A 22,311-nucleotide genomic window follows, 5' to 3' on the forward strand; every position below is an offset into this window, starting at 1 on the left:
TTATTTAAAACATGATATAAAAATGACCTTCAGCAATGAGTACAAGATGTATATGAAACATAAATGGATTTTGTGTTAAGACTTGGTTCCCATCTCCAAGATATTTCATTATGTACACAAATGCAAATACTGTTATGGCAATGGTAATGCTTTCTGCGGATTTCGGGAGTGGGTGTCTATTTTTAGGGTTGGTTTTTTCCTCCAGCATGGAAGGTTCAGCATCTGTATGTGATGGGCCACATTGTTCTCACCTTATGTCTAATGTTATTTATAGTGATATCTTTTTTTGTATTTACAGTAATTTTCCAATATTTCTAATCTTTTCTCACCTCACCTGCAGAATTAAACTGATGATTACATTACATACCACACATGCGGCTAAACACTACTTTCTTGTTTGTTCTGAATAAAGGATGCGGTGCCCATATCCATGCTGGGCTCATTGTGCATGGGACATAAACCCTTCCTCGTGTAATTAACCCTTCCACTAGTTGCTAGTTGTGCCCAGTCTATATAAATTACAAGATCAGCCATCACATCATGGATACATATAGCTCTTAATTTTCACAAGCATACTTTGGTTGCATAAATTGCTCCAAGTCAAGAAATGGCATGGCTTTTCAGGTGCAAGGGTACAGCCAGCTCTTAGTGATACTATCAATAATTGTGCTCCCATTTTGGCTTTCTGTCTTTAACCAACTTATATATACAAAAAAGAAAAAGAAAAGATGGAAGATGAAGTGGAGGGAATAGAGCTACCATGGTGTAGTGGTTTCAGTGTTTGATTGATAATGGAGGAAACCATGATTCCCAGCTTGGCCATGGAAACCCACCACTTTGGTGAACCTGTGGGACCCGCCCTCTCCCAGTCTCAGAGGAAACTAATGGCAAGTTCACTTTTAAGAAATCTTGCTAAGAAAACCCCAAGGTAGGTTTGCCTTAGGCAGTGGTTCTCAACCTGTGGGTCCCCAGGTGTTTTGGCCTACAACCCCCAGAAATCTCAGCCAGTTTACCAGCTGTTAGGATTTCTGGGAGTTGAAGGCAAAAATATCTGGGGACCCACAGGTTGAGAACCACTGACTTAGGGTCATCATAAGCTGGAAATAACTTGACAACTGGATCCCATAACATTCTGTGTATTAGAATAAGGTGATTATACAATAAAGACATAATTTTATGCACTCCATATTTGTTTTGATTCCTTAGAATCCTTTTAAAATATGCCTACAATAAACTTTCCTACCCATACTCTTGATGAATTCAAGTTTTATCCGTTTTCCTTTCCCATCCCAGTCCTTGGTGCCTTTGCCCTGGAGCTTTATTGATGAACTACCTTGGTTTCAGAAACAAGAGGGTGGCCTCCTGCCTTTTCCCACAAGGAAGACTGAGAAACTCCCACCCTTTCAGGCTCTGTACTGCGTCATACTGCCCAGTCTCCTGGCCTCCAGGCAAGCAGTTTTAGTCAGAGGGCAAGAAATCAGCAATTCCTGCTTGCATTGCGTAGCTGTAAAGGGAACACGAGAAAGACCCAGGAGAGGAGATGGCAGTTATAAATCCACTTCCAGGTCACTTAGTGGACTTTGTTTATGTTCTGAGCATGATCCCACCAAGAGAAAGGCAACAGCTTTCCCATCAATTCAAAATTGTAAAGAAATTGTTTCTAGGTATCAGTTGCCTCATTCAAAGGTTTTCTTGCGCAGGAGGTACAGATAATCATGATATTTAGACTGTGACATTTTTTTTCTCAAAAAAGAAGTCAATACTGAGACATTTAAACACATCAATATCCTAGAATTTTATTATCCTCCAAACCATCAGAAAATATCTAAATTAAAAAAAAAGAAAAATCCTGACAACTGTTATTAGAGCTCAGAAAAATGGTTTAAAAAGACCACTCATATTGGGAAAAATTATATCTGTGGATTATTTTTATTCCTGGTTTGCAGTGTTTTGCAGAAGGCATTGAAACAAGGATGGGAATCACACAGTTCAGTGATTAAATTGTATGTGGCCACTTGGGAGGACCCAGTGTGAGTGATGTCACAATTTGAGTTTTGGACAGGACTCTGGAGAACAAAATTCCCACTCAGCTGTACGAACCTACTGGGTTACCAGGGGCAAGTCACGTGATTGTTACGTTGTTACCAAGTTTTTTTCCCCATGAGAAACAGCATCAAAAATGGTCTTGATTCTTTGGATGGTGGCATACCACATCCAGCAGTCTTTAGCTGTTTACTACGTCTTTCTCTGCCTCTCTTTTATTGCTGTCTACATTCTCTCTGGCCGCTTTCCTTGTTTTCTTGGCTGTATCTATTTCTGTTTGCTTCCTAGTCTCTCCCATACAGACACAGCTCTGACTGCTCACAGTGATATATTTCAAACTCTTGTAAGTAATGAACAATCTGACAAAACTAGATATAGCAGAAGCTGTTTGTTTGCTCAAGATAATAACAAGTTGGAGCAGAGGGGGCTAGGGATTTAATACAAGAATTTTTTTTAGTTTTTATAAGACCCATCAGGCCCGTAGCCAGGATTTTGATTTGGGGGGGGGGGGGGCTGAGTCAGAGTAAAAGATGGTCTATCCTAGCAAACCTTTTCTATTGTTACCCCAATACCCCCATGCATACGGGATATATTGAGTATGGTGATCAGATCATGATATGAATAAACATAATAGTTTAAATAATGCACCAGTAAGGTCTTCTCGCAGACCACCCCACCCCCACCCCCTGGCTACATGCCTGAGTCCCATGGTTACCGAGGGACTTCTGGCAAGCTTTGCTAACTGCGGATGTCTCGAGTCAGGAACCAGGAATCTCACTAGGTTGAAGGGAAATGACAGAGACTTGATTCAATTTGTGAAAAAGGGACACTTGTACAGCACAGATAGTCAAAAGGTGTAAAAGTATAATTAAAAGTATAAAAGTGTAAAAGTATAATTATAAGCAGACATTTTTTACACAAGAATTCTCATGCATGAACATTGCTATGTTTTGAAACTCCCTCCCTTTCTCCTGATTGGCCATAGCCAAGAAGCCAGCCAGCACCCCCAGGCCTCTGATTGGTCAGGAGGTGGGTCTTAACCGATGGGCTCCATGATTGGAGGAGGCGGTGATGACATAGCAGGGGATCTCCTCCCAGCTGGGAAATGAGGCCCCAGGGCTTCCAATGGACTGGCAGAGGTGGTCTTGGGGTGGTAAGGTCTCCAGGGATCATGCCAACCCCTGGGTGTGTAGCAATGGAATGCTGGAGACAAAGAAAAGTCCAAAATAAGTTTTGACAGGATTATACAAAGAGGACAATGAGAATTGTTGTGCCAGACCTCTTCCCATGCTGGGAAGACAAAGAAAGAGTCCCAAATATGTCTCTTGTTGATGGGATTGCAATCAAAGTTTCGTCCTAGATAGCTGAAGAGGAAATTCTGGGCAATAGGCGGATGGGCTCCTGCTGAGGTCCAGGAAGATCCTTTTTCTCATAGATTATGTCCCATCTCTGGTTCTCACACAGGGCATGGAATGAGCATCTGGGGTTGCTAAAGAGATGTTACTGGAGTTTATAGGTTCATGTATATTTGCCTTCATTTTATAGAGTTCAATAATAATAATAATAATAATAATAATAATAATAGAGAGTTCATGTGATGTTTGGTACAGGTTGATAGATAAGGAAGATAGGGACGGGGGAGAAGATCTTGCCATTGCTGAATATAAGATGGAAAAGGTAATTTGCCTTATTTGTTTATATTTTATCCCCTCTGTTCATGTGCACATCAACATGTTCACATGAGGAGATAAACTTTTGCTATGTTTTTTTGACCGAACCAATTAGGAAATTACATTTATAATGAAATTTTGAAAATTTTGTTGGAACTCTGGAATTTTCACCACCAAAACTGTAGAACCATTTAGAACCATGGATCACACATGCCTAGTTCCTATATTTGTCTATATATACCTAATGAGATATCTTGGAGGTGAAATTCAAATTTAAACATGAAATTTGTTTATGTTTCATATATACCTCTGATTCATGTCAGATCTTTTTAAAACAACCACAAAATTCCTTCCTCTTTATGTGTTGTAAAATATTGCCAGATAATACAAGGAACACACATGTTCTGTTTTGTCCTATAACCCTTATTGACTCCGATATAACATTTAAATTTATTGCAGTACATCAACAGCAATTTATAAAAAGCATTTGATTTGAATATTATATCAGTAGGCTTATCAAGAAAGGAAGTAAGCTTCTGAAAATATCAGCACTTTTGAGTTCTTTTTGTTTTGATTTTATGTGCATATTTCAGGTTTGCAACTGAACTCTTTTTTGTAATATCCAACTTCCCACCTCCTTCACTTATTGCTGATCATAATCTCATGCAATGTTTCAGAAATTGATTGTCATCCATTTCCAGAGTTTTATTTATTTATTTATTTATTATTATTATTATTATTATTATTATTCAGGAGTTTTATTTATTATTATTATTATTATTATTATTATTATTATTATTATTCAGGAGTTGTACTCAAAGTGCCAAAATAGTGTCACAACCATTTTTTTCTTTCTTTCACTTGATCTCTGATGAATCTGTGTCAATGGCTGTATTTTAATGGCAATGGTCATTTTAGCTGGTCCAATCTGTACATTTAAAAGAATTGAAGGTGATTCTTTGACACACACACAAACACTCACACTGAATATTTGTCTCCTTTTTCACATCTACACAGCATTTTCCAATATAGAAATTCTTCATTAAATTGTACTGTGCAGCTAAAAGGAAGCTTATGAATGGAAAGGAACATAAGCAGTTTGTTTCCATTCATTAAAAAACAGTGAACAAATGATGCCATGATTAAAGTTGTCTGAAACTGCAGTTAGTAATTTCCCAATTCCCCTGAATTTGCAATTTTCTTCTGGGAGAAAAAAACATGCACAATTCAACAAGAAGTTTTGATAACTTGTTTTATTTTATAATTAAACAAGTATTATTAAATACAAAAATAGGGGGAAAACACATTTGCAAGGTGGCTACGTAATGTTCTCAGACTTTTAATTAGCCGCTTTGTATAGCTTGTACATTAAAACAACAAGCAACCTCCAATCTTTTGTGACACTTCCAGTTGTTTTGTGTTTAACTTGAAATAAATAGGAAATCCAGAATAACTGTTTACATATTCTAATATTTATTCTCCACACCCTGTTTCTGAATTTGAGGGTAGATATATTCCATACATGTTCTTTAAAATCATAGCTGTTTCTTCAAATTCAAATTTTCTGTACATCTCAACTTCAATTTTTCTTCCTATATCTGCTTATGCCTTTATCTTAGTATATCTTTTGTTTGATAGTTCAGAGAGTTAAAGGCATTACTGTTCTTGGAGTATGTTCTTCTCTCACTATTATTTCTGCTGATGTGGTTTTGCAGGTTTTTGTAGTGCTTCAAATACTACAGCACATTTTTCAACACATGCCTTGAGATATTCATCCTGCTCACATATACAAAAGAAAAAAACCCCCTCAAAACCTGTATATACACCAAGCCCTTCAGAAGTTGATGGATTTTGACTTTCAGAGAGACTTTGGGAGCATTTTCACTGTAGATTTAATGAGTTTGACATTACATTGATTGCCTTGACTTAATGCTATGGAATTCTGGGAAGTGTAATTTAACACATCCTTTAGCCTCCCCTGCACATTTTTTAAAACAACAAGTAAACTCATCTACAACTCCCAGTATTCCATAGCATTGAGCCATGGCAATTAAAGTGGTGTCGAACTGCATTAATTTTACAATGTAGATGCACCCTAAATCAATATGACCAGATAAAAAGTTGGGATTGGTCCAAAAACACTTGGCGGGACACCAATTATCCACCTCAACGAGGTTATGAAAAAAATCTGGACATTTTATTTTTTCAAGGTGACAATCCCACTTGGATGTGTCCTTTTGAGAACTAACTTTAACTGATTGTTTTGCTCAGTGAGTTCATGGTTCACTCCGCTGTTATCCATCCATTTAACATCCTCAGTAAGATCCTCTGCAGGAGAACATTAAGCTGTGGATAAACTAGCAAAAGGATGTAGAACCTTTACCCCATGCTAATACAACCAACATCTCCAAGTAATTTCTTTCAGCTGATTTGTATATACTTGTAGGAGGTCACCTCATATAAAGATAGGACTGAGAGCCTAAATTATATATCCTTGTGAAGATAATAGGTTCTTCATGTTTGTTTTTGAAAGTAGTTCTTGTTTGTAAGAAAGGAAGTTGTCCCTGAGATAGGTCTCATCCAGACTACACCAAAGAACTGGTGTCTCCAAATTTCTGGAACAGCTGCAACGAGATATCAATTTTTACCAATTGGTCTTTTATAAAAATGACACAGTAATAACTGAAATAAAAAGCAAGAACTGTGAACAAAGTTAGTTCTATGTTAGAATTTACTTCTGCATTTACAAATGAGGCTACACAACTGTAAAGTGTGATATATCTGCTCTTAAATCAATACAATTTCCATCAGTTCAATAAGCCTGGCTGTGCAGTGCACCAACTCAAAGCATGTCATCCAGAGAAAAACAGTTTTAGATTGCAAAGAAACTATGGTTCATGGGACAAGTAGAACTATATTGGCACTTCTGCGTGTTAACACTTTCACTGGGATCATCTGTACCTCAGAGTTTACCATGATATCACTCGTACTGAAATGTAGGATTATGCATCAACTTGCATTTAAAACAAAGAGGAATTACAGTAACTCTGGTAATGAAACAGATTATTTAGCAAGAGTCTTAGTTTAAAACAGCTGGAATACAGACCCTCCAAACTGTCTACCTTTATGGCATAATTGCTTCTTTTGTTAAACCACCAAGCTTGTTTTCCCACAGGAGAATATGACTCCTTACCGTGTTCAGAAATGGTATATTAACCAATGTCCCAAGAAATCCAAAGGCAATTGGGAAAAAACTCCTGAGGACAAAGAAGAATTTGTTAATTGCTAAAATTAGCATGTAGCAATGAACTTGAAAGCCAAACTAGATATGACAGCATTAATTCTGTATACTTAAATAGTGAACTGTCAATCACACAATGGCTATTTAAAATTAAATCTGAATGTAGAAGGTGATTAGCTCTTTCTCCTGCTTATCACTTGTCTCAAGAAATAACAATTCTTCATGTACTTTTCTTTCAGTTGAAACCCCAATACCAGAACAGACCAAGAGAAAAATCTCTGGGAGAAAAGTGTTTGCTTATTGTAATCCAAGCACCATGTTTACATCTATTAAAAACCCATCATTTTCAAAGCTCTGCATCTGAAAGTTAACTGCATTCTGACTGACAAAATGTATCAATGAAATTGGTCCTTAAACTGTGAACCAGAGTATTCTTAGTTGGCATCCATACAGGTTTGAGTTGTATAGATAATCAATTATCCTTTGATGAATCACTAGAGGAAGAACTTTTATATTGAGATATGAATACCATTTAGAAATCTTAGTATTTGCAACTGGGAGCTAGTCTCATGAGTTGTCATAGACTATGTATGCACAAGCCTTAGAGCTCTTTTCAGAAGCAGGAGTGTACAACAATGGCCCCTCACTATGATTAATAGGCAGGCAGTATGAAATCTTAGAATCACAGAAATATACATTGGAGATAACTACAAAGGCCATCTAGTCCAACCCCTTCCATGCCTGAATCAAATCACTCCTGATAGATGACCGTCCACCTCTGTTTAAAAACTTCCATACTCCAAGGCAGCATATACCATGGTTGAACAGCTATTATTAAGTCATAGTCTTGGTCGGATATGGATAAGCACAAATGAGGGACAGAGACTTATGCATTGCAGTATGGCACAAGCCCGATCTTAAGCCACTGTTAACTGGATATCTGTGGATATTCTAGGAGCTGTAGTCATCACATTTTTTATCACCTGAAATCTTCCAAGCTGTCCTAGGATACTGAGAAATCACAGTTCGAATTCTTAGTCAACTAAAAACTACTGGGTGATTTGGACAAGTAACTTCTCTCAACCTCAAGAGCAACCCCCCCCCCCCGAAGAACTTTTGCCATGAAAACCTCATTATAGGTTCACCTTAGCATCACCATGAATCAGAGAAATCTTGATAGCACATAACAATTTTGATGAAACCAGAAGGGACTTCATGTTTTCCCCAAATGCAATTTTAGCACTGAAATATAGATATAGATACACACACACACACACACACACATTCATATATATACATGCACTACTTTGCTTGTCATTCAGTCATAACTGGAATATATAGAGGCTTCTGGAGGCAAGATTTCCCATTTTTGCTAGAATACATTTTTGAGAGATGTCTAGGACTTAAGAGGGTTCTGGTGGTAGCACTAAAGACCCCATGTGGCCCATGTGTTTCACAGCTCCCATCCTTGCTATATGAGTTTCCATGGGGAGAAAGGGGGCATATAAATAAAATAAATAAACACACACACACACACACACACACACAGTTTCTTATAAATGCTCCATTACTTTGGTTGGATTAATCACCTGAAGAGATTGATGAAACCATAGATCTCCAGCAGCATTCCAAGGACTGGCCACCTAAGTAGGACAATGATTATGCCTCCTAGAAAGAAACTGGTTCCTTTAAGCTTTGGTTTCTGAAAGAAGAAACCAAACGTTCTTCTTAGTCCAATGATGACAGCTAATCCAGACAGGAACAGAATCTAAGGAGAAGAAAGGAAACTGTTCTCAGGGATTGTCAGAGTGCTTTAAAGTAACATGATTTGTATGAATATATAGTAATTTATTGGGAAGAGTTAAGTGACCATACTATCTGGCAGGGTCTCGGTGCTGCTCCATGTTCTCCTTCTCAGGGGGTGTTTCATTGCATCTGGCCTTACATGTGTTTTGAATGTCAACTCCATGTTGAAGTGGCTGAAGCAGCTGGTAATTGAATTCCAGTACACATGGAGGACCAGGGTTTGGAAATTACTGATCTAGAGATCATTACGGTTTTTAAAGCTTTGGGAATTAAAATTATATGTGGCCATTTTTTCAAAAAAAACAACACTATTTTGGTAGGAAATATCTGATGCTTTTGAAGAAACATACATTTCCAAAGGCCAGAAGCACTGAATCCATGTAAAGCAGCATTCCAAAAAGGAGGAAGAATGCTCCGAAGCCCACAAGGCCGACACCAATCTCTGGAAGACATAAAATGGTTGCAATGAATGTCATAGGAATTTGAATGGACAGAAGAAATGAGTCTTGCTTATAACTTACTGAAGGATATATTCTGATCGTAGTGCCATAGTATTGGAGAACTTGTAAAAGTTGCCTTTTTTGACTACAGCTCCCAGAAGCCTCTGGCTATGGGAGGAAAAGCTAGTGCGGTACTTTCCTCTTTCTGCTTTTGGGAAGAACTTCATTTTGAGATAATCTGTGTTTCCTGAACCAATTGTATGTGGCCTAATATTACTTTCTCCTTTGCTTTTTCTGTGTTCTTTTTCAAAGGTTTCTTGCTGTGTTATTATAATTTAATTGTTTTCATAACTGTGTGGTACTTTGGAGACAGTTGCAGTAATTCAAACAAGCCATCTGTCACTATGTCCACACCTGACATTTCAAGGAACTGGTGCAATTGGCTCCCGAGCCCCCGGTGGCGCAGTGGGTTAAAGCACTGTGCTGGCAGGACTGAAGACCGACAGGTCGCAGGTTCGAATCCGGGGAGAGGCGGATGAGCTCCCTCTATTAGTTCCAGCTCCTCATGCGGGGACATGAGAGAAGCCTCCCACAAGGATGATAAAACATCAAAAATCATCCAGGCGTCCCCTGGGCAACGTCCTTGCAGACGGCCAATTCTCTCACAACAGGAGCGGTTGCTCCTGGCACGACAAAAAAAAAAAAAAGGCTCCCAAAGCATAACTGAACTGTGAATATATTCCTAACCAGCACCAAAATGTGTGCTCAGTGCTGAGTCCTGGGGTGCATCCAAGCTGCAGACCTGTTTTTTTCAGCAGGAGCATAGTCCCATCTATCACTGACTGAATCCTTGTTCCCTGATCTTCCTTTCAGCTCTCTTGTATGGATTACATTTCAAGTTGATTATCCTCATCTAAATTACTATATCATTTCTATACCTCTAAAAGAAAGAAAAAAGAAGAACAATTCAATCTTGATATATAAATGTAATTAAAGAATAGTGGTCAGTGGAAAAGGTCCATGGCAAATATCACATCTCCATTCTAAACATGACTAGTTGGGCCTTTGCAAATGGGTGAACTGATATTGTGGATATAGACGTGTCTCTTTCCCCCTGGCTTGTATTGGAAACTCACCAAAAACAACAACAATAACAAAACAAAACAAAACTCCTATACCTTGCAGGGGATTTTACAAAATCACAGATAATGCTGAAAACTCACAAGAAAAATTCTGGGTAAGGAGGAATATTATATGGATATCAGAAACAAGCCCTGGCCTTGATAACTACAGGTAATCTCTGCCAAATCCAGAGGCTTTGGGCTGGCCTGGTGGAGCAGTAATTCTCATTTGCTGTGGACAAAGGCAAAGAGGTTAGTCAATTTTCCGCTCCAAGGGCAAATTCTCTAATCTTCAGGAAAACAAAAATCCTAGTAAGGCTATTTCCAAGGTAATAGTTTTGGTCTAGAGCAGAACATGCAATTGTTACTTTAAATGTAACCCCACATGACTTCTTCATCAGAGCTTAGAAAACTGAGTGTTTTTCTATAACTCCCAAAATGCCCCAGTGATCCCACTGGCCTTACCAGCTGGACCATGCTGGGTGTTATATGAGATAACTTTTCCAGGCTCTGAACTAGAGGTCATGGTGTCATAACCTAGAAGAGCTGGGCCAACAAAGAAAAAACAAATTGATCCTGACTACACTTTCTAAGTTAACATGACTGTTATAGGAATGTACAATCCCCACTCCACAGGTTGAAGTACATTATCATACTCACTTTGGATCTCTGTTATTTCCATTATCTTCACCACAGCAGGCCCAGAAAGGGATGTTCCTGTCCAAGTAGCTGTTCCTATGTATAAATGTCACAACATTGAGAGTTGAGTCAAAGGCAGACACTTCCACATATTTCCTGGCTGGTGAACCTTGGAAAGGCCTTTAGCCCTTTTTGCGTCACCCTGGAAATTATTAACCTGTCTGTAGTGAAGATCGCCCTGAAGGTGCCACTATGGAGTATCCAAGAGGGGCTCTGTCACTGCATTTCTCTTCTCCTCAACCTGCAAAAGGTAGTTCTAACCAAGGTAAGGTGAAAATAACACTCTGACATGAACAAAACTTTCTTCAGTGTTGGAGAATGGCTTTATTTATGTGACCATCTATGCAACTTACAATAGGAAATGTGCTTCCCTGTTGCCAGCAGAGACTCTTTGTTCTCTTCTGTGAGAGCATTTTTCCTTATTGCTTTTTGTGCTGGCAATTTGGAGGCATACAGGATAAATGTGCATCCTATTTTTCACAGAATTGTCTGTTTTCTGAAAAAGACCAGCCCACTGTTTGAAATCTAAACCACAGTGAATGATAAAAAATAGTAGGAAACACGGAGAGCTACCTATCAGTAATTAGCAATGGGCAATTGAGCATGTATTGTATCTCTGTTTCAATTATAGCCATTATTTCTAAACTTGAGCATATATATGTGTGCCAGTTTTATTTTTTCTCTCTCTTTCTTTCTCATGCACACACAAACATACATGTGATCTTTTAAGGCACAGTATAGTCTTGCAAAACACTGATGTTGCTTTCATGCAAACAACTGACAGAGAAAAGCTATTGTAAGAGATAATTAAGTGGCTAGGGACATCTGGATTAGCCATGCCTGAGTTACAGAACACAGTTCTTATAAAGCACAAGAAATTGACATTTCTTACGAGTGCCATACAAATAGCTGAGGACCACAGATTGCAAACTCATTTCCAATGAGTGCATCATTCAATACCTTTGATACCTGAAGCTTATTATGATTTTTTTTTGCAAATAAAAGCCTGTAATAATTGTATGTACAGTATAATTCTTCCATGTGTTGTGGTGTAATCCAAACTTGTAACCAATAATCAAGATGATTGATTCAACATTCAAGCTAATATAACACCTGAGTCTCATGGCCCTGGACATGAAGGGCAATGTCTTGGTATATTTTTAGCAATGGCTCAACGATGTCCCTTGATTGAATACAATGGTATTTATTGTGAATGAAACTGTCCCCATGCATATATGTATACACATGAGAGAGATGGAGATGTAAGTCACCACAGGAAAGTAGTTTCCAACCTATTTTTGACCTGGGACCACTTTTACCAGGGACCACTCTCCAACATTAGTACCAAAAGGGTTACAAGTCAGTTTTTGGTCAACTTTAGATTCAGATTGGTTATTTGGGGTGCTAATTCAGAAAATTGCATTGGTTAGACCACATCAGCTCTAGTTTCTGATACAGAACATATGCCACCCAGTAGTTGCCATCTGCTCACCCACAGAAAATCATATTTAATAAGCTTAGGCACTATAAGAGGGTTTGTAACGGTCACTGTTACAACAGTGTCATAATAGTGAGGCCACAGACCATATTTTAGTTCTTGCAGACCATTAGAAGTCCACGGACCACAGGTTGGGAACCACTACCACAGGGGGAAGAGAATGGAAGTTTACAATGTAGAGGTTCCTATACTACTCCAAATATCTGCTCACTTTGGACAGCATAGTGATTTCATTGGGATAGGGACTTCAGTTTTTTGAGACATCTCTTTCACATCATATTAATGTTCTTTCCAGTAGATGCTGTTGTTTGGCAGGAATTTATGTATTTATTCATTCGCATAGTGGCTGTGGTCCTATTGCTCTGTGAGCATACTTCCAGGGAACTTATCTTTCATATCCTGCTCAAGGCAGGTTATCAATCCCAGCAGGCATCTTCATGGCCATTTAGTGCCTAGTAGAGGATGGCGGTGCCTGAGCAGCATCCATGTTATTCCTCACCAGGGAGAAAAGAACAGACATTAGCCATAGGGCAGTTCTGGAGATGGGAGAACAGTGCAGACATCATCCATTGGGAAACAGTTTCATCTCATCTCTTCTGATATGCTTGAGTGTTCTCTTCCTCTTCAAGCCACTTCTCCCTTGGAATGTCCTGAAAGGAGGGAGCTCTGAATATGGGCCAGCAATCATGTTGAGAGAGCTTACCTCTTATCATACTTTACTTACATCTTTACAACTGAAAAACAGGTGTGATGGGAACCATCAAAGTTTCCCATCCTGTTTCATTGCCCAACCATCAGCAGTCTCTTGTATCCTATGGGTTGATGCAGATCAATAGGATCCCATGGAAAGTAATGATTTAAACCTGGATTGCTGTCTCCTGTATCCTCTGTGGTTTGGCAAAACTATTTTCCCATAGGAAGGTGAGGTTTTAAACTGGTGTCAGACTCCATTAATCTAAGGGGCTTTGGGTAGGGCACAGGATCTCTGGGATTTTGAATGTTGTTGTTGACTTTGTGATGAATGTAAGATGAATGTATTTCCAGTTCTCAGTTTCTATGTGGGAGTGTGATGGGGGAGGCAGAACATGAAACGGGACTGCTGATGATATAAGAGGGCGATTCTCTACTCTTAGAGTAGGACACCTTTCTCTCAGAGCATGCAGCTAAGTGGATTCATCCTGATTTCCCCAGCTTCCTTCAGTGTGATGGTAGGTTGCAGTCCTTTTTCTGGGGAAAAGACGTAGTTCCTCAGTGCTTGCCTCCACCGCTCTTCCTTTCTCTTTGCCTCTGAGTTGTCTCTGTTGTCTCCTCCTCCTCCGGAAAGAAAAAACACTGTTAATTTCCTTTGTTTGTGGGAGAAAAACCTAGCTTCACTATGAGGACTCCACAATAGCATCAACTCCTCTACTCTAGTTAGGAGACTCCAGTATTGGTTCCAGTATTTTCTGTGAGCTAGAGCCCCTCCTCTGTCAGGCTAACTACTCTGGATCCATCCTAACCTTGGATACTGTATAGCTAAGAAATAGTGCCCATCTCTTTATGTTTTGATGTTGCAGCACTGGACTATAACATCATAAACTCCACTGTCTACTCCTTCCCAAGCATATTTAGATGTAGTAGAGACTGAATATCAACACACTGTATTCATGGTGTACTAGAAGATCACTGCCGGTCTGTTTCTGAGGAAATAATCCCAATTCCCTAAAGTGTAATCATTTCAGAGAGAAGTGAGATATAGTCCTTCCCCTTCCAAAAAGATCTTTGGTGCAACTTTTCAACCCTTCTTTTGATGTAGACTAACAATATTTTTCATCAACTTCTTGACCTTTCCAAGCCTTAAAAAGAGACCATGAGAAAAATGAGGGGCACACACAATTTGTTTACAAACCATCACTTTTTATTTATTTGCTTTATACAAACTTGCAAGGTACAAATGCATTTTTATTTTTGTTTTCCTTGTGTGAGATTTTGACCTTTTGAAGTAGCTACATCTAGAACATACGCTGCTGGGAAGGAATAGTAAGCAAGCCACCGCAGGTTTAATTACTGGAAAGATTATCCCTTGGTTTGGTGTGAAGAACTCCAAGCCACTGACATATTATTTTTAAGCACAGACTGCTAATTTTCTTTTGAATTGTCATAATCTAAGGTCACTTTTATACAAACAAAAGACAACATCACATTGCTGCTTTGATCATTTCCTTAAAACCTGTCTAACACTAGCAAAATGTTGCTGCAAATAATGTGCATAAATAATGCCTTTTTTTTCTTGGTTACAGGTGCTGCTGGCATAGGAACGCGTAATTAGAAGGGAAAACAACAGTACTTAAAATAAAACAGATTATAAACATCTTCCACAATACTGTAAAATGGTGGTCTTAAATGCACTCTGCTGAGAACTCACAGCTTGTAACCTCCAAATGCTTAAAGTGACAATAGCAATAAATTGGTGCCAAATTCTACCTAGTAACTAATTGAGACGACTAGTGAGAAGAGATGGAGAACATTCCTTATGTTATTAATGCCCTTTAAAAAAACACCCAAATCCTTCCTTAATTGCGAATAGGTGCTCATATTACTGGGGCATGCCACAGGAGTAGGGGAATGAGCACTGTCTTGGCAGACAAAATGCAAAAGTTCCAAAAAATGTTACATACCTCATGACAGCCCTGTAACTTCAATCACTGTAGAAGGGTTTTCTCAAGACACTATTTCTCCCCAAGGTTGTTTGTCCTCCATATCTCTTAAACATATAGGACCATTACACATCAAATCCTCAGAGGAGGTAGAATACAGAGGCTCTCTCTGACTTCTGGGAGGGTCAGTCCAAAGCAGACACTCCTTCAGGAACTCCCTTTAGCTCTTATGTCCCCCATCTAATTCAGCCATCACCATTTAGAAAATGGCCAGAATGCTTTCATATTGGGGGGGGGGAAGTATCATTGGAAGGTTGTATTGTTCCCTAACAAAATATGGTGGGTAGAAATAAGGAGAGCCACTGGGATAGTGAGGATGTTGGAGAGAGGCAAAGTAACCACTTTGCAGTGACCTCTCTCTGAAAGCTACACCAAAAAAACATTCATGTGAACAAAAGGGAGGTAAAAAAAGAAAGGAAAGGAAACTGGCACTGACAGGAAAATGCCAAATATATTGCAAGGATCCCAAAGGGATAGCTGTGTACCAGCAAGACAATCTTTGCGGTCCCTGATATGCTACGGTCCCACACGTCTTCCTATTATATTCCTTCCAGGTTATACTCTCTACAGATGTAAATTGGTTCAGCTTTGCTAGTTTCAGTATTAAGCACCTTCGGCAGAAGCTTGAGACCTGAAATACAAAGCACTACCTTACCAAACAACAAGGAAATAAATGCATCATTCCTCTTAAACTGACAGCTTTTATTCATTTTAAATAAATTTGCTTTGATAAAACCAGAAAATATATATATATTTCTTTAAATATGTCTTCTTTTATTTATTTTTATTTATTATTCTGATAAACTGCCCATAGTGTCTTCCACTTTAGTAACTCAGTGACACGCCTGACTTCAGTGGTCTTGCGTACTGAGAGAGAAAGTTAGCACAAAACAAAACAGTACGATGAAGAGAAAAAACATATATATTTATATATACACATACACATATATCACTGTATAATTTCCATAAAACATATATTAAGGCATGTAGAGGATCATGAAGGGACAGTTTTATGAGCTAGCAGGTGCTACTACAAGAGCAGAACCAAGAACTGTATTATTGTTATTATTATTATCCTGGAATGTCAAATGTATTGCTGAAGGAGAAGGAAAGGATCTAAAACTATGATGCCCTGGAGTGTTCTATATATTGCCAGCAAGATTGTTTCAAAAATAAATTAAAAAGGATCTGTACTATTTCTTGAATAGGGAGGTGGCGTAAAATCTGATTTAAAGGCAGTCTGTCATCTGTTCTTCACTATGGTATGTAGGAAAGGTCTTGCTATATGTTGAGAACCTAATTTTTACCAGTTATCTACTGAGGTGGAGTCTTGTAAGTGATGAGATGGGACCTCGCTCCATTGCTACTTTGGTGCTAAAATGAATGTGCAGGAAATAGAACCTGACAAAAGCAGGCACTGAAATATTTCTGATAAAAGGCATCCTTGCCAAGTGTTCTCCACTGGATTATATGAGAAAGATACTGTTAAACGCTCAGACCCTATGCTTCCACTTCAAATCTACTGAGGCAGATCCGTGAATGTGACAAGGCATACCATCTTAGCTTTTGCTACTTTAGTGTCAAACTTAATTTCCAGGAAACAGAACCTGTTAACAACACAATCCCAGGAATGTGTCCACAGAAATTAGTCTTCCTTTGGACAAAGGACCCAATTCCGTAGAAAGATGCAAATCTATCCACAGAAGGAATACTCACTGATTTTAGTATGACTTAGTCTACGTTAAATGGACATAGGTCGGGTCTTCTGTGAGTTTTATGGTCATTCTTCCCAACAGTTCTACAATCTCTCATGCGTGAACTAGAAGGAAGGATCACTGAGGTCAACACAGCTGCTGCCTGGCCTGCAAACACTGAAAAGTCAAGCTCATGTCTCCTTCCATAGACACACACACATACACGATAGCTTTGTCAGGAAGTGAAGAGAGTAAAAAAAAACTAACTCTATGTGAAGACTGATATTTCTTTCTTTTTCCCCTTTGGAAAGTGGGAGGGAATCTAGTCTTTTTCTCTTTGGTGAGCAGAACATCAATATCTTAGGACAAAGCTACACCACATGATGGCAGAACTTGAAATGTGGAACTGCTCCAGTCATGTCTACACTGGGGAAGTAATCCAGTGAGTAACGTACTTTCAGATGATGAATTGCAATGCCACCACCCCCTTGCAAAAAATTGCTAGTCATTGCCTATCTCTCATCACCACAAAGCTCTGGAAGGGAATAGGAGCCACAGGTTCACTTAGAAATAAGTATGTAGGAAGTCAACACCTTGCCTATTCCAGGGTTACACACACATTGTGCTATAAAACCCTTATACTGAATTGCAGTGTTTCAAAACCCAATGGACAATGGCACACACAACCAGACATGCAACCAAAGGAGTACTACTACCATTTTTCAACAGACACCGTTGGATATGCATCTTTCACAGGCATAACAATACCATGTGCAGTTCTTCTTCAGTGTCTTTAAATGGAATGTGGACACTGCACTGGACAAAAATGTCCAACAGTTTCCCTTTTTTGGTTAACTACCTTCAAGTCAACTTTGACTTATAATGACCCTATGAATGAGAGACCTTCAACAGCCTTCAGATCTGTTGCTTCCCTGATTGAATCTATTCATCTGAAACTTGATCTTTCTCTTTCCCTAATACATTTGACTTTACCAAGCATCTTTTCTAGTGAATCATCCCATCTTAAGATATGGCCAAAATATGATAGAGAGCATCAATGTATAATTTTGGCTTTTGGGGATAGTTCACGTTTGGCTGGTTCTTAGGTCCATTTATTTGACATTTTAGCAGTCCATGATATCCATTGAACTCTTTTCCATGGCATATTTCAAATGAGTTGATTCCATTATGTGTCTTTAAAACACCAACTGGATTCTGTCCTTAAAACTGCTAAACAAACCACAAAAATATCTACAATATTTTAAAATGAGACAGCTCTTTCTTCCCCCACCACTGCTAGCTTGGCAGCACAAACACATCACAGACTCAAGCTCAATCAAGTTGAGTATGTGGCTTTATATCTGAAGGTTTTAAGCAGTGGAGGCAATATTACTCCAAACAATTATATTAAATTATGACATAGCTTTAAGTAACATTCATGTATACCTTTATGGACATGTATATGTTGAAACAAAGCCTAGAATGAAACTGCTGACTTTGGTGTGGGGTGAGTGTATCAGCAACTCAGAAGAACTACATTGTCATTTAGAAGCCAAATCACAGTCTACAGTGACAAACCCTGCCATCTTCCATTGTGTTCTGTGACAAATCCAGTGAGTTTGATTGCTGACATATTTGAATGCCTTGCCCTGATCTTTTCTGGAAATCCAGCTCAAGAGAAAGAAAAGAAAGGCATTCACATTTCTATATTCTTCTAACCTGTAAAAAAAACCCAACCTATATCACCTATTTCCAGAACATTGTAATTTTAAACAAAATGAAGGGATCCTTTTGAACAAAAACTATATCTAATCCAGTCTCTTACAATGAATGACCAATTGGCACTCTCTAAAGCAGCTTCTCATGATAGCCTTTCTATATTTTACTAAGATAAAAATCCGACCCATAGGTCTGCTTAGGAGGACAATTGTTTTCAAATGTTGTGTATGAGGGAGACCTGCAATTTAATGCTCCCCTTTCTCTGGGTTTTGAATACAATGCACTGTTTATGTCTCAATGTTATTCTATGGATTGTGAGGTGATGTCTAATGCCTGGCTTTTGTAAAAAGGAGGTAATGTGACAAAGCATACTTCCACAACAGACTTGTTTTCTGCTGCACTGGAGGACTCGGAGCAATGAGTTCAAATTACAGGAAAATAGATTCCAACTGAATCTTAGGAAGAACTTCATGACTGTAATAGCTGTTCAATAATAGAACTCGCTACCTCACAGTGCGGTGGGGACTCCTTCTTTGAAGGCTTTTAAACTGAGGCTGGATGGCCATCTGTTGGGGTGCTTGGGTTATGCTTTTCCTGCCTGGCAGGGGGTTGGAATTGATAGCCCATGTGGTCTCTTCCAACTCTATGATTCCATAATTCTACATGCATAATTGCTTGGAAAGCAGAATTGTCCCCAAGAACAAAGACATTGACCAACTTTGTCTTTCCTAAATGGCATCCAAATGAGCCTTACTAGAGCTCGGATAGGTTAATGTTTTGGACTACAACTCCCAGAACCTTCCAACCAGCATGATCACTCCGGAGATTTTGGGGAAGGGTAATAAAAAAAAGTAATGTAGCCAACCCCTAGGCTCCTTTATATGAGCCACTACAGTGCTGAAAAAAAATCTCTCTATTAGACCCCTGCCTCAGTATGTTTGAGACAAATGAGCAATAGCCATGTGAATAAATGAAGAGCAGTGGCTCTTTTGGGATTTACTTGAAAAAGAATACAGTTTTTTGATATTTTCCCTCATACACAACAGTTTTTCTTTCTGCCTGCCCCTCTAGTCTATTTCCCCTTTGAATTAATTCTTTAAGAAAACAACATGGACTCATCTGGAAGGATCCGTCTCATTTGAAATAGGAGCTGGTGCAATAATTGCCCTGTATTCTTGACACTGGAGCTCAATTCATCTCAAATGACACATCGGTAATTATCATGTAGCCTTGGAGAGGAGATGTGATGCATGCATTTCTGCATTTTATAAAGAGTGGGAGAAAACATCTGCCACATCATTGACAGAAAACTGCCCTGCTGGCTAACTTAACAAGGAAAGATGTTACAAATTGCAAGGTTTGAAGAGGTCTCATTTTATCATTTCCATATTAATCAGGAGCACATCTACACTGTAGAATTAATGAAATTTGATACCACTTAAACTGCCATGGCTCAATGCTATGGAGTCCTGGGACTTCTAGTTCTATGAGACATCAGCTCTCTTTGGCAGAGAAGGCTTAAAGACTTCTCATGATTGTGTAGCATTACGCCAGACACTTTTAAAGTGGTGTCAGACTGCATTATGCCTTCAGTGTAGTTGCACCCCAGGAGAAGCTTCCTTCATATGTTGTGGAACAGCCTATCTAGGATCAACTCAGATCATATCCCATTTAGTCCCAGCCTTGCATTTTCATCACTGGGAACTAAGAGTAGCAAAGTAATCTAACCAGTGCACCACTACTCAGATCTATGGAGAACTCATGAAAAGGATTTTGCTCAATGGCACCATTGTGAACTCACTCTAATGTAAAAAGAATGTGACCTTAGCAGTCCCTGACACCCTGTGTATCTATAGGCAAACAAACCTAACAGGGTCACAGAATGCATCCAAGCTTTTGCCTAGAGGCGAGTCCCAGACAACTGAACATTTCCATCCCCTTATTTCCATATGACATCCTTCATCCTACACATCTGCAACTTGGCCATGTACACTGTCCACACTTTCTGTTCCAGCCCTCAAACTAGGGAGAAGAAGCAAATAACAGCATAGCATACTATAGTCACATCAACCTCCCCTCAGACTAATAAATTCAAAGCCTCTTCCACTTCGTTGTTGGTTTGTTTCTCATCCTTCTTCAATGGAAGCCTTCTTTTTCCTTCACTAGCCATGTCTACAAAGTTCTCCACCCCGTTGTGCTTCTTCCTGCTCTCTCACTTCCTTTTTTCTCCTATGAATGAGCATATGCAGAGCGGCCATGCATAGGCTTACTTAGCTCCAGAGATTAAGGATATAAAAGCCATTCTGGCCCATAAAAGGACACCAAAGGGGTCATGTGCAGTGTGAGGAGGGGAAATATTATGCTTCCTTTAGTAGAGGGTGAGGAAGTCCCTGGCTGCAATGACAAGTCATTCAAATCTCCCGCCTTCCTGCACAAATACTGGTAGAACAAGACAGAGACTCAGGAGCCAGCTACATTAGTGCAGGAAACTTCACCCCCTCCCCATTTCCATACCAAGATGTCTCTTTGCCAAGCAACTGGGGGAACTGCCGATACTTCGCTACTCAGCCTTTTGCTTGGAGATTTCTGTGCCAGTGCAGAGGACCTGACCTTGCACAATGGAACAGCTTCAGCAAGCTGCACTGGTGACTTGTTTTTTAAAAGGCTTGTCCAGATAACTTGCTGATATGGGCCATAGCAACAGGAAACATGGGGTAAAAGTTACACTCTCCTTTCTCCTCAGAGAGGCAGCTTTTCCTTCCCGAATGTTTTTGAGGCTCAACAGAAGGAGAGGATGTTCTGTCAGGACCGTAACAATGGCGTGCATCAAGTGGTTGTGTCAGGTGCAGATTCGACTCATGTGTTAAAATGTGGCTCCACGGGACTTCACAGCATTCACAGCAGCCAGGGCCTGTGCTGGAAGGTAGAAGGAAGGCAGAAGAGTCAGTAAGCTGGAGCATAGAGTGGCAGGACTGTCACAAAGAACATCAGACCTGCAAACTTAGGAAAGCATCCACAATATTCTGTAGGATCAACCCATAGCACATAATGTAGCATTTTTATGCCACATTATGTGATATGAGTTGATCCTACAGAGTCTTTGGACTTGGGGTTTCATGAGGGACTCATAATTCTTTGCTAGAGGGCTCCAGTTCAATAGTGCAAGGAAATGTAAGCCCCTTCACTAAATTACACATTTCAGTATTCAATAGGATGGGAGAATGATGATTACAGTGGCTACAAACTGCTATGATGGCACAGTGTGACTCTGCCTATATAGTGGGTTGGAAGGTGAAAGGCAAAGTGCAGCTCTGTGTGTGTGTGTTTCCCCAAGTTGTTTTAATGGAATACTTTCAATTTTTTGCAGTCTGTGTAATTCTTGGGAAGGTCTGTGGGCAGAAAACAGGCAACAAAGAGAGACTTTATGCAAACCTTTTCCCTTAAATTTACATGCAAAGTAATTTCTCAAAGACTTAATATTTAAGGCTTAAAGATATTCACTACAAAGATCTGTGCCAGAGGCATCTTATTTAGAACACCAAAGGAAGCTTGGGAGGCTAAGGAGTGAAAAAAATACTGTCAGCCCTTCAGATTTATGGTTTTGACTTTTGCAGATCTGATCACATACATATTTAACCAATATGTTATCTCTAGGAATCTCTACCTTCTACAGCACAACAATCA

General features: G+C 39.3%; 2 protein-coding genes and 1 long non-coding RNA gene across 20 annotated transcripts in view; 1 reads left to right on the forward strand and 2 right to left on the reverse strand.

Moving 5' to 3' along the window:
- Nucleotides 1–5,930: 5,930 nt before the first annotated feature.
- On the reverse strand, nucleotides 5,931–11,127 carry GOLT1A (golgi transport 1A). 2 transcript variants are annotated; one of them, XM_067467059.1, is made up of 6 exons: nucleotides 10,982–11,127; nucleotides 10,424–10,553; nucleotides 9,111–9,202; nucleotides 8,544–8,722; nucleotides 6,907–6,970; nucleotides 5,931–6,337 (listed from the first exon to the last, which is right to left on the reverse strand). In XM_067467059.1, the coding sequence occupies exons 3-6, from the start codon at nucleotides 9,150–9,152 to the stop codon at nucleotides 6,299–6,301; spliced, it is 324 nt and encodes a 107-aa protein (XP_067323160.1). In that variant the 5' UTR covers nucleotides 9,153–9,202; nucleotides 10,424–10,553; nucleotides 10,982–11,127; the 3' UTR covers nucleotides 5,931–6,298. The 2 variants fall into 2 exon arrangements, with proteins under 2 accessions (XP_067323160.1, XP_060627510.2); XM_060771527.2 differs by lacking the exon at nucleotides 10,424–10,553.
- Nucleotides 11,128–11,187: 60 nt separating this feature from the next.
- On the forward strand, nucleotides 11,188–14,878 carry LOC137097000 (uncharacterized). Its single transcript, XR_010909887.1, has 3 exons — nucleotides 11,188–11,285; nucleotides 13,563–13,726; nucleotides 14,798–14,878. It is a non-coding gene; the product is annotated as an uncharacterized lncRNA (long non-coding RNA).
- The window catches only part of PLEKHA6 (pleckstrin homology domain containing A6), a 258,135-nt gene continuing 250,217 nt past the window's right edge, over nucleotides 14,394–22,311 (reverse strand). For all 17 annotated transcript variants that reach the window (XM_060772985.2, XM_060772991.2, XM_060772987.2 and 14 more), the window contains one exon: nucleotides 14,394–21,543. Coding sequence is in view for 1 of the 17 variants with exons in the window: in XM_060772988.2 (XP_060628971.2) it covers nucleotides 21,491–21,543 (53 nt within the window). In the remaining 16 variants the exon portion in view is untranslated. The remainder of the gene's footprint in view (nucleotides 21,544–22,311) is intronic.

The sequence above is a fragment of the Anolis sagrei genome, chromosome 4 (genome assembly GCF_037176765.1).
Source record: "Anolis sagrei isolate rAnoSag1 chromosome 4, rAnoSag1.mat, whole genome shotgun sequence".
In the NCBI taxonomy this organism is placed as follows: Eukaryota; Metazoa; Chordata; class Lepidosauria; order Squamata; family Dactyloidae; genus Anolis; species Anolis sagrei.

Bases quoted from the DNA above. Each gene is read 5' to 3' on its own strand.
- GOLT1A (XM_060771527.2), bottom strand. From the start codon at position 11,003: ATGGAAATAACAGAGATCCAAA. The intron at 9,203-10,981 runs GTGAGTATGATA...TATGTCTTCCAG, and splicing joins GGAAATAACAGAGATCCAAA to AGATTGGTGTCGGCCTTGTG. The intron at 6,971-8,543 runs GTGATTAATCCA...CTTTGTCCTCAG, and splicing joins GGTTTCATCAATCTCTTCAG to GAGTTTTTTCCCAATTGCCT.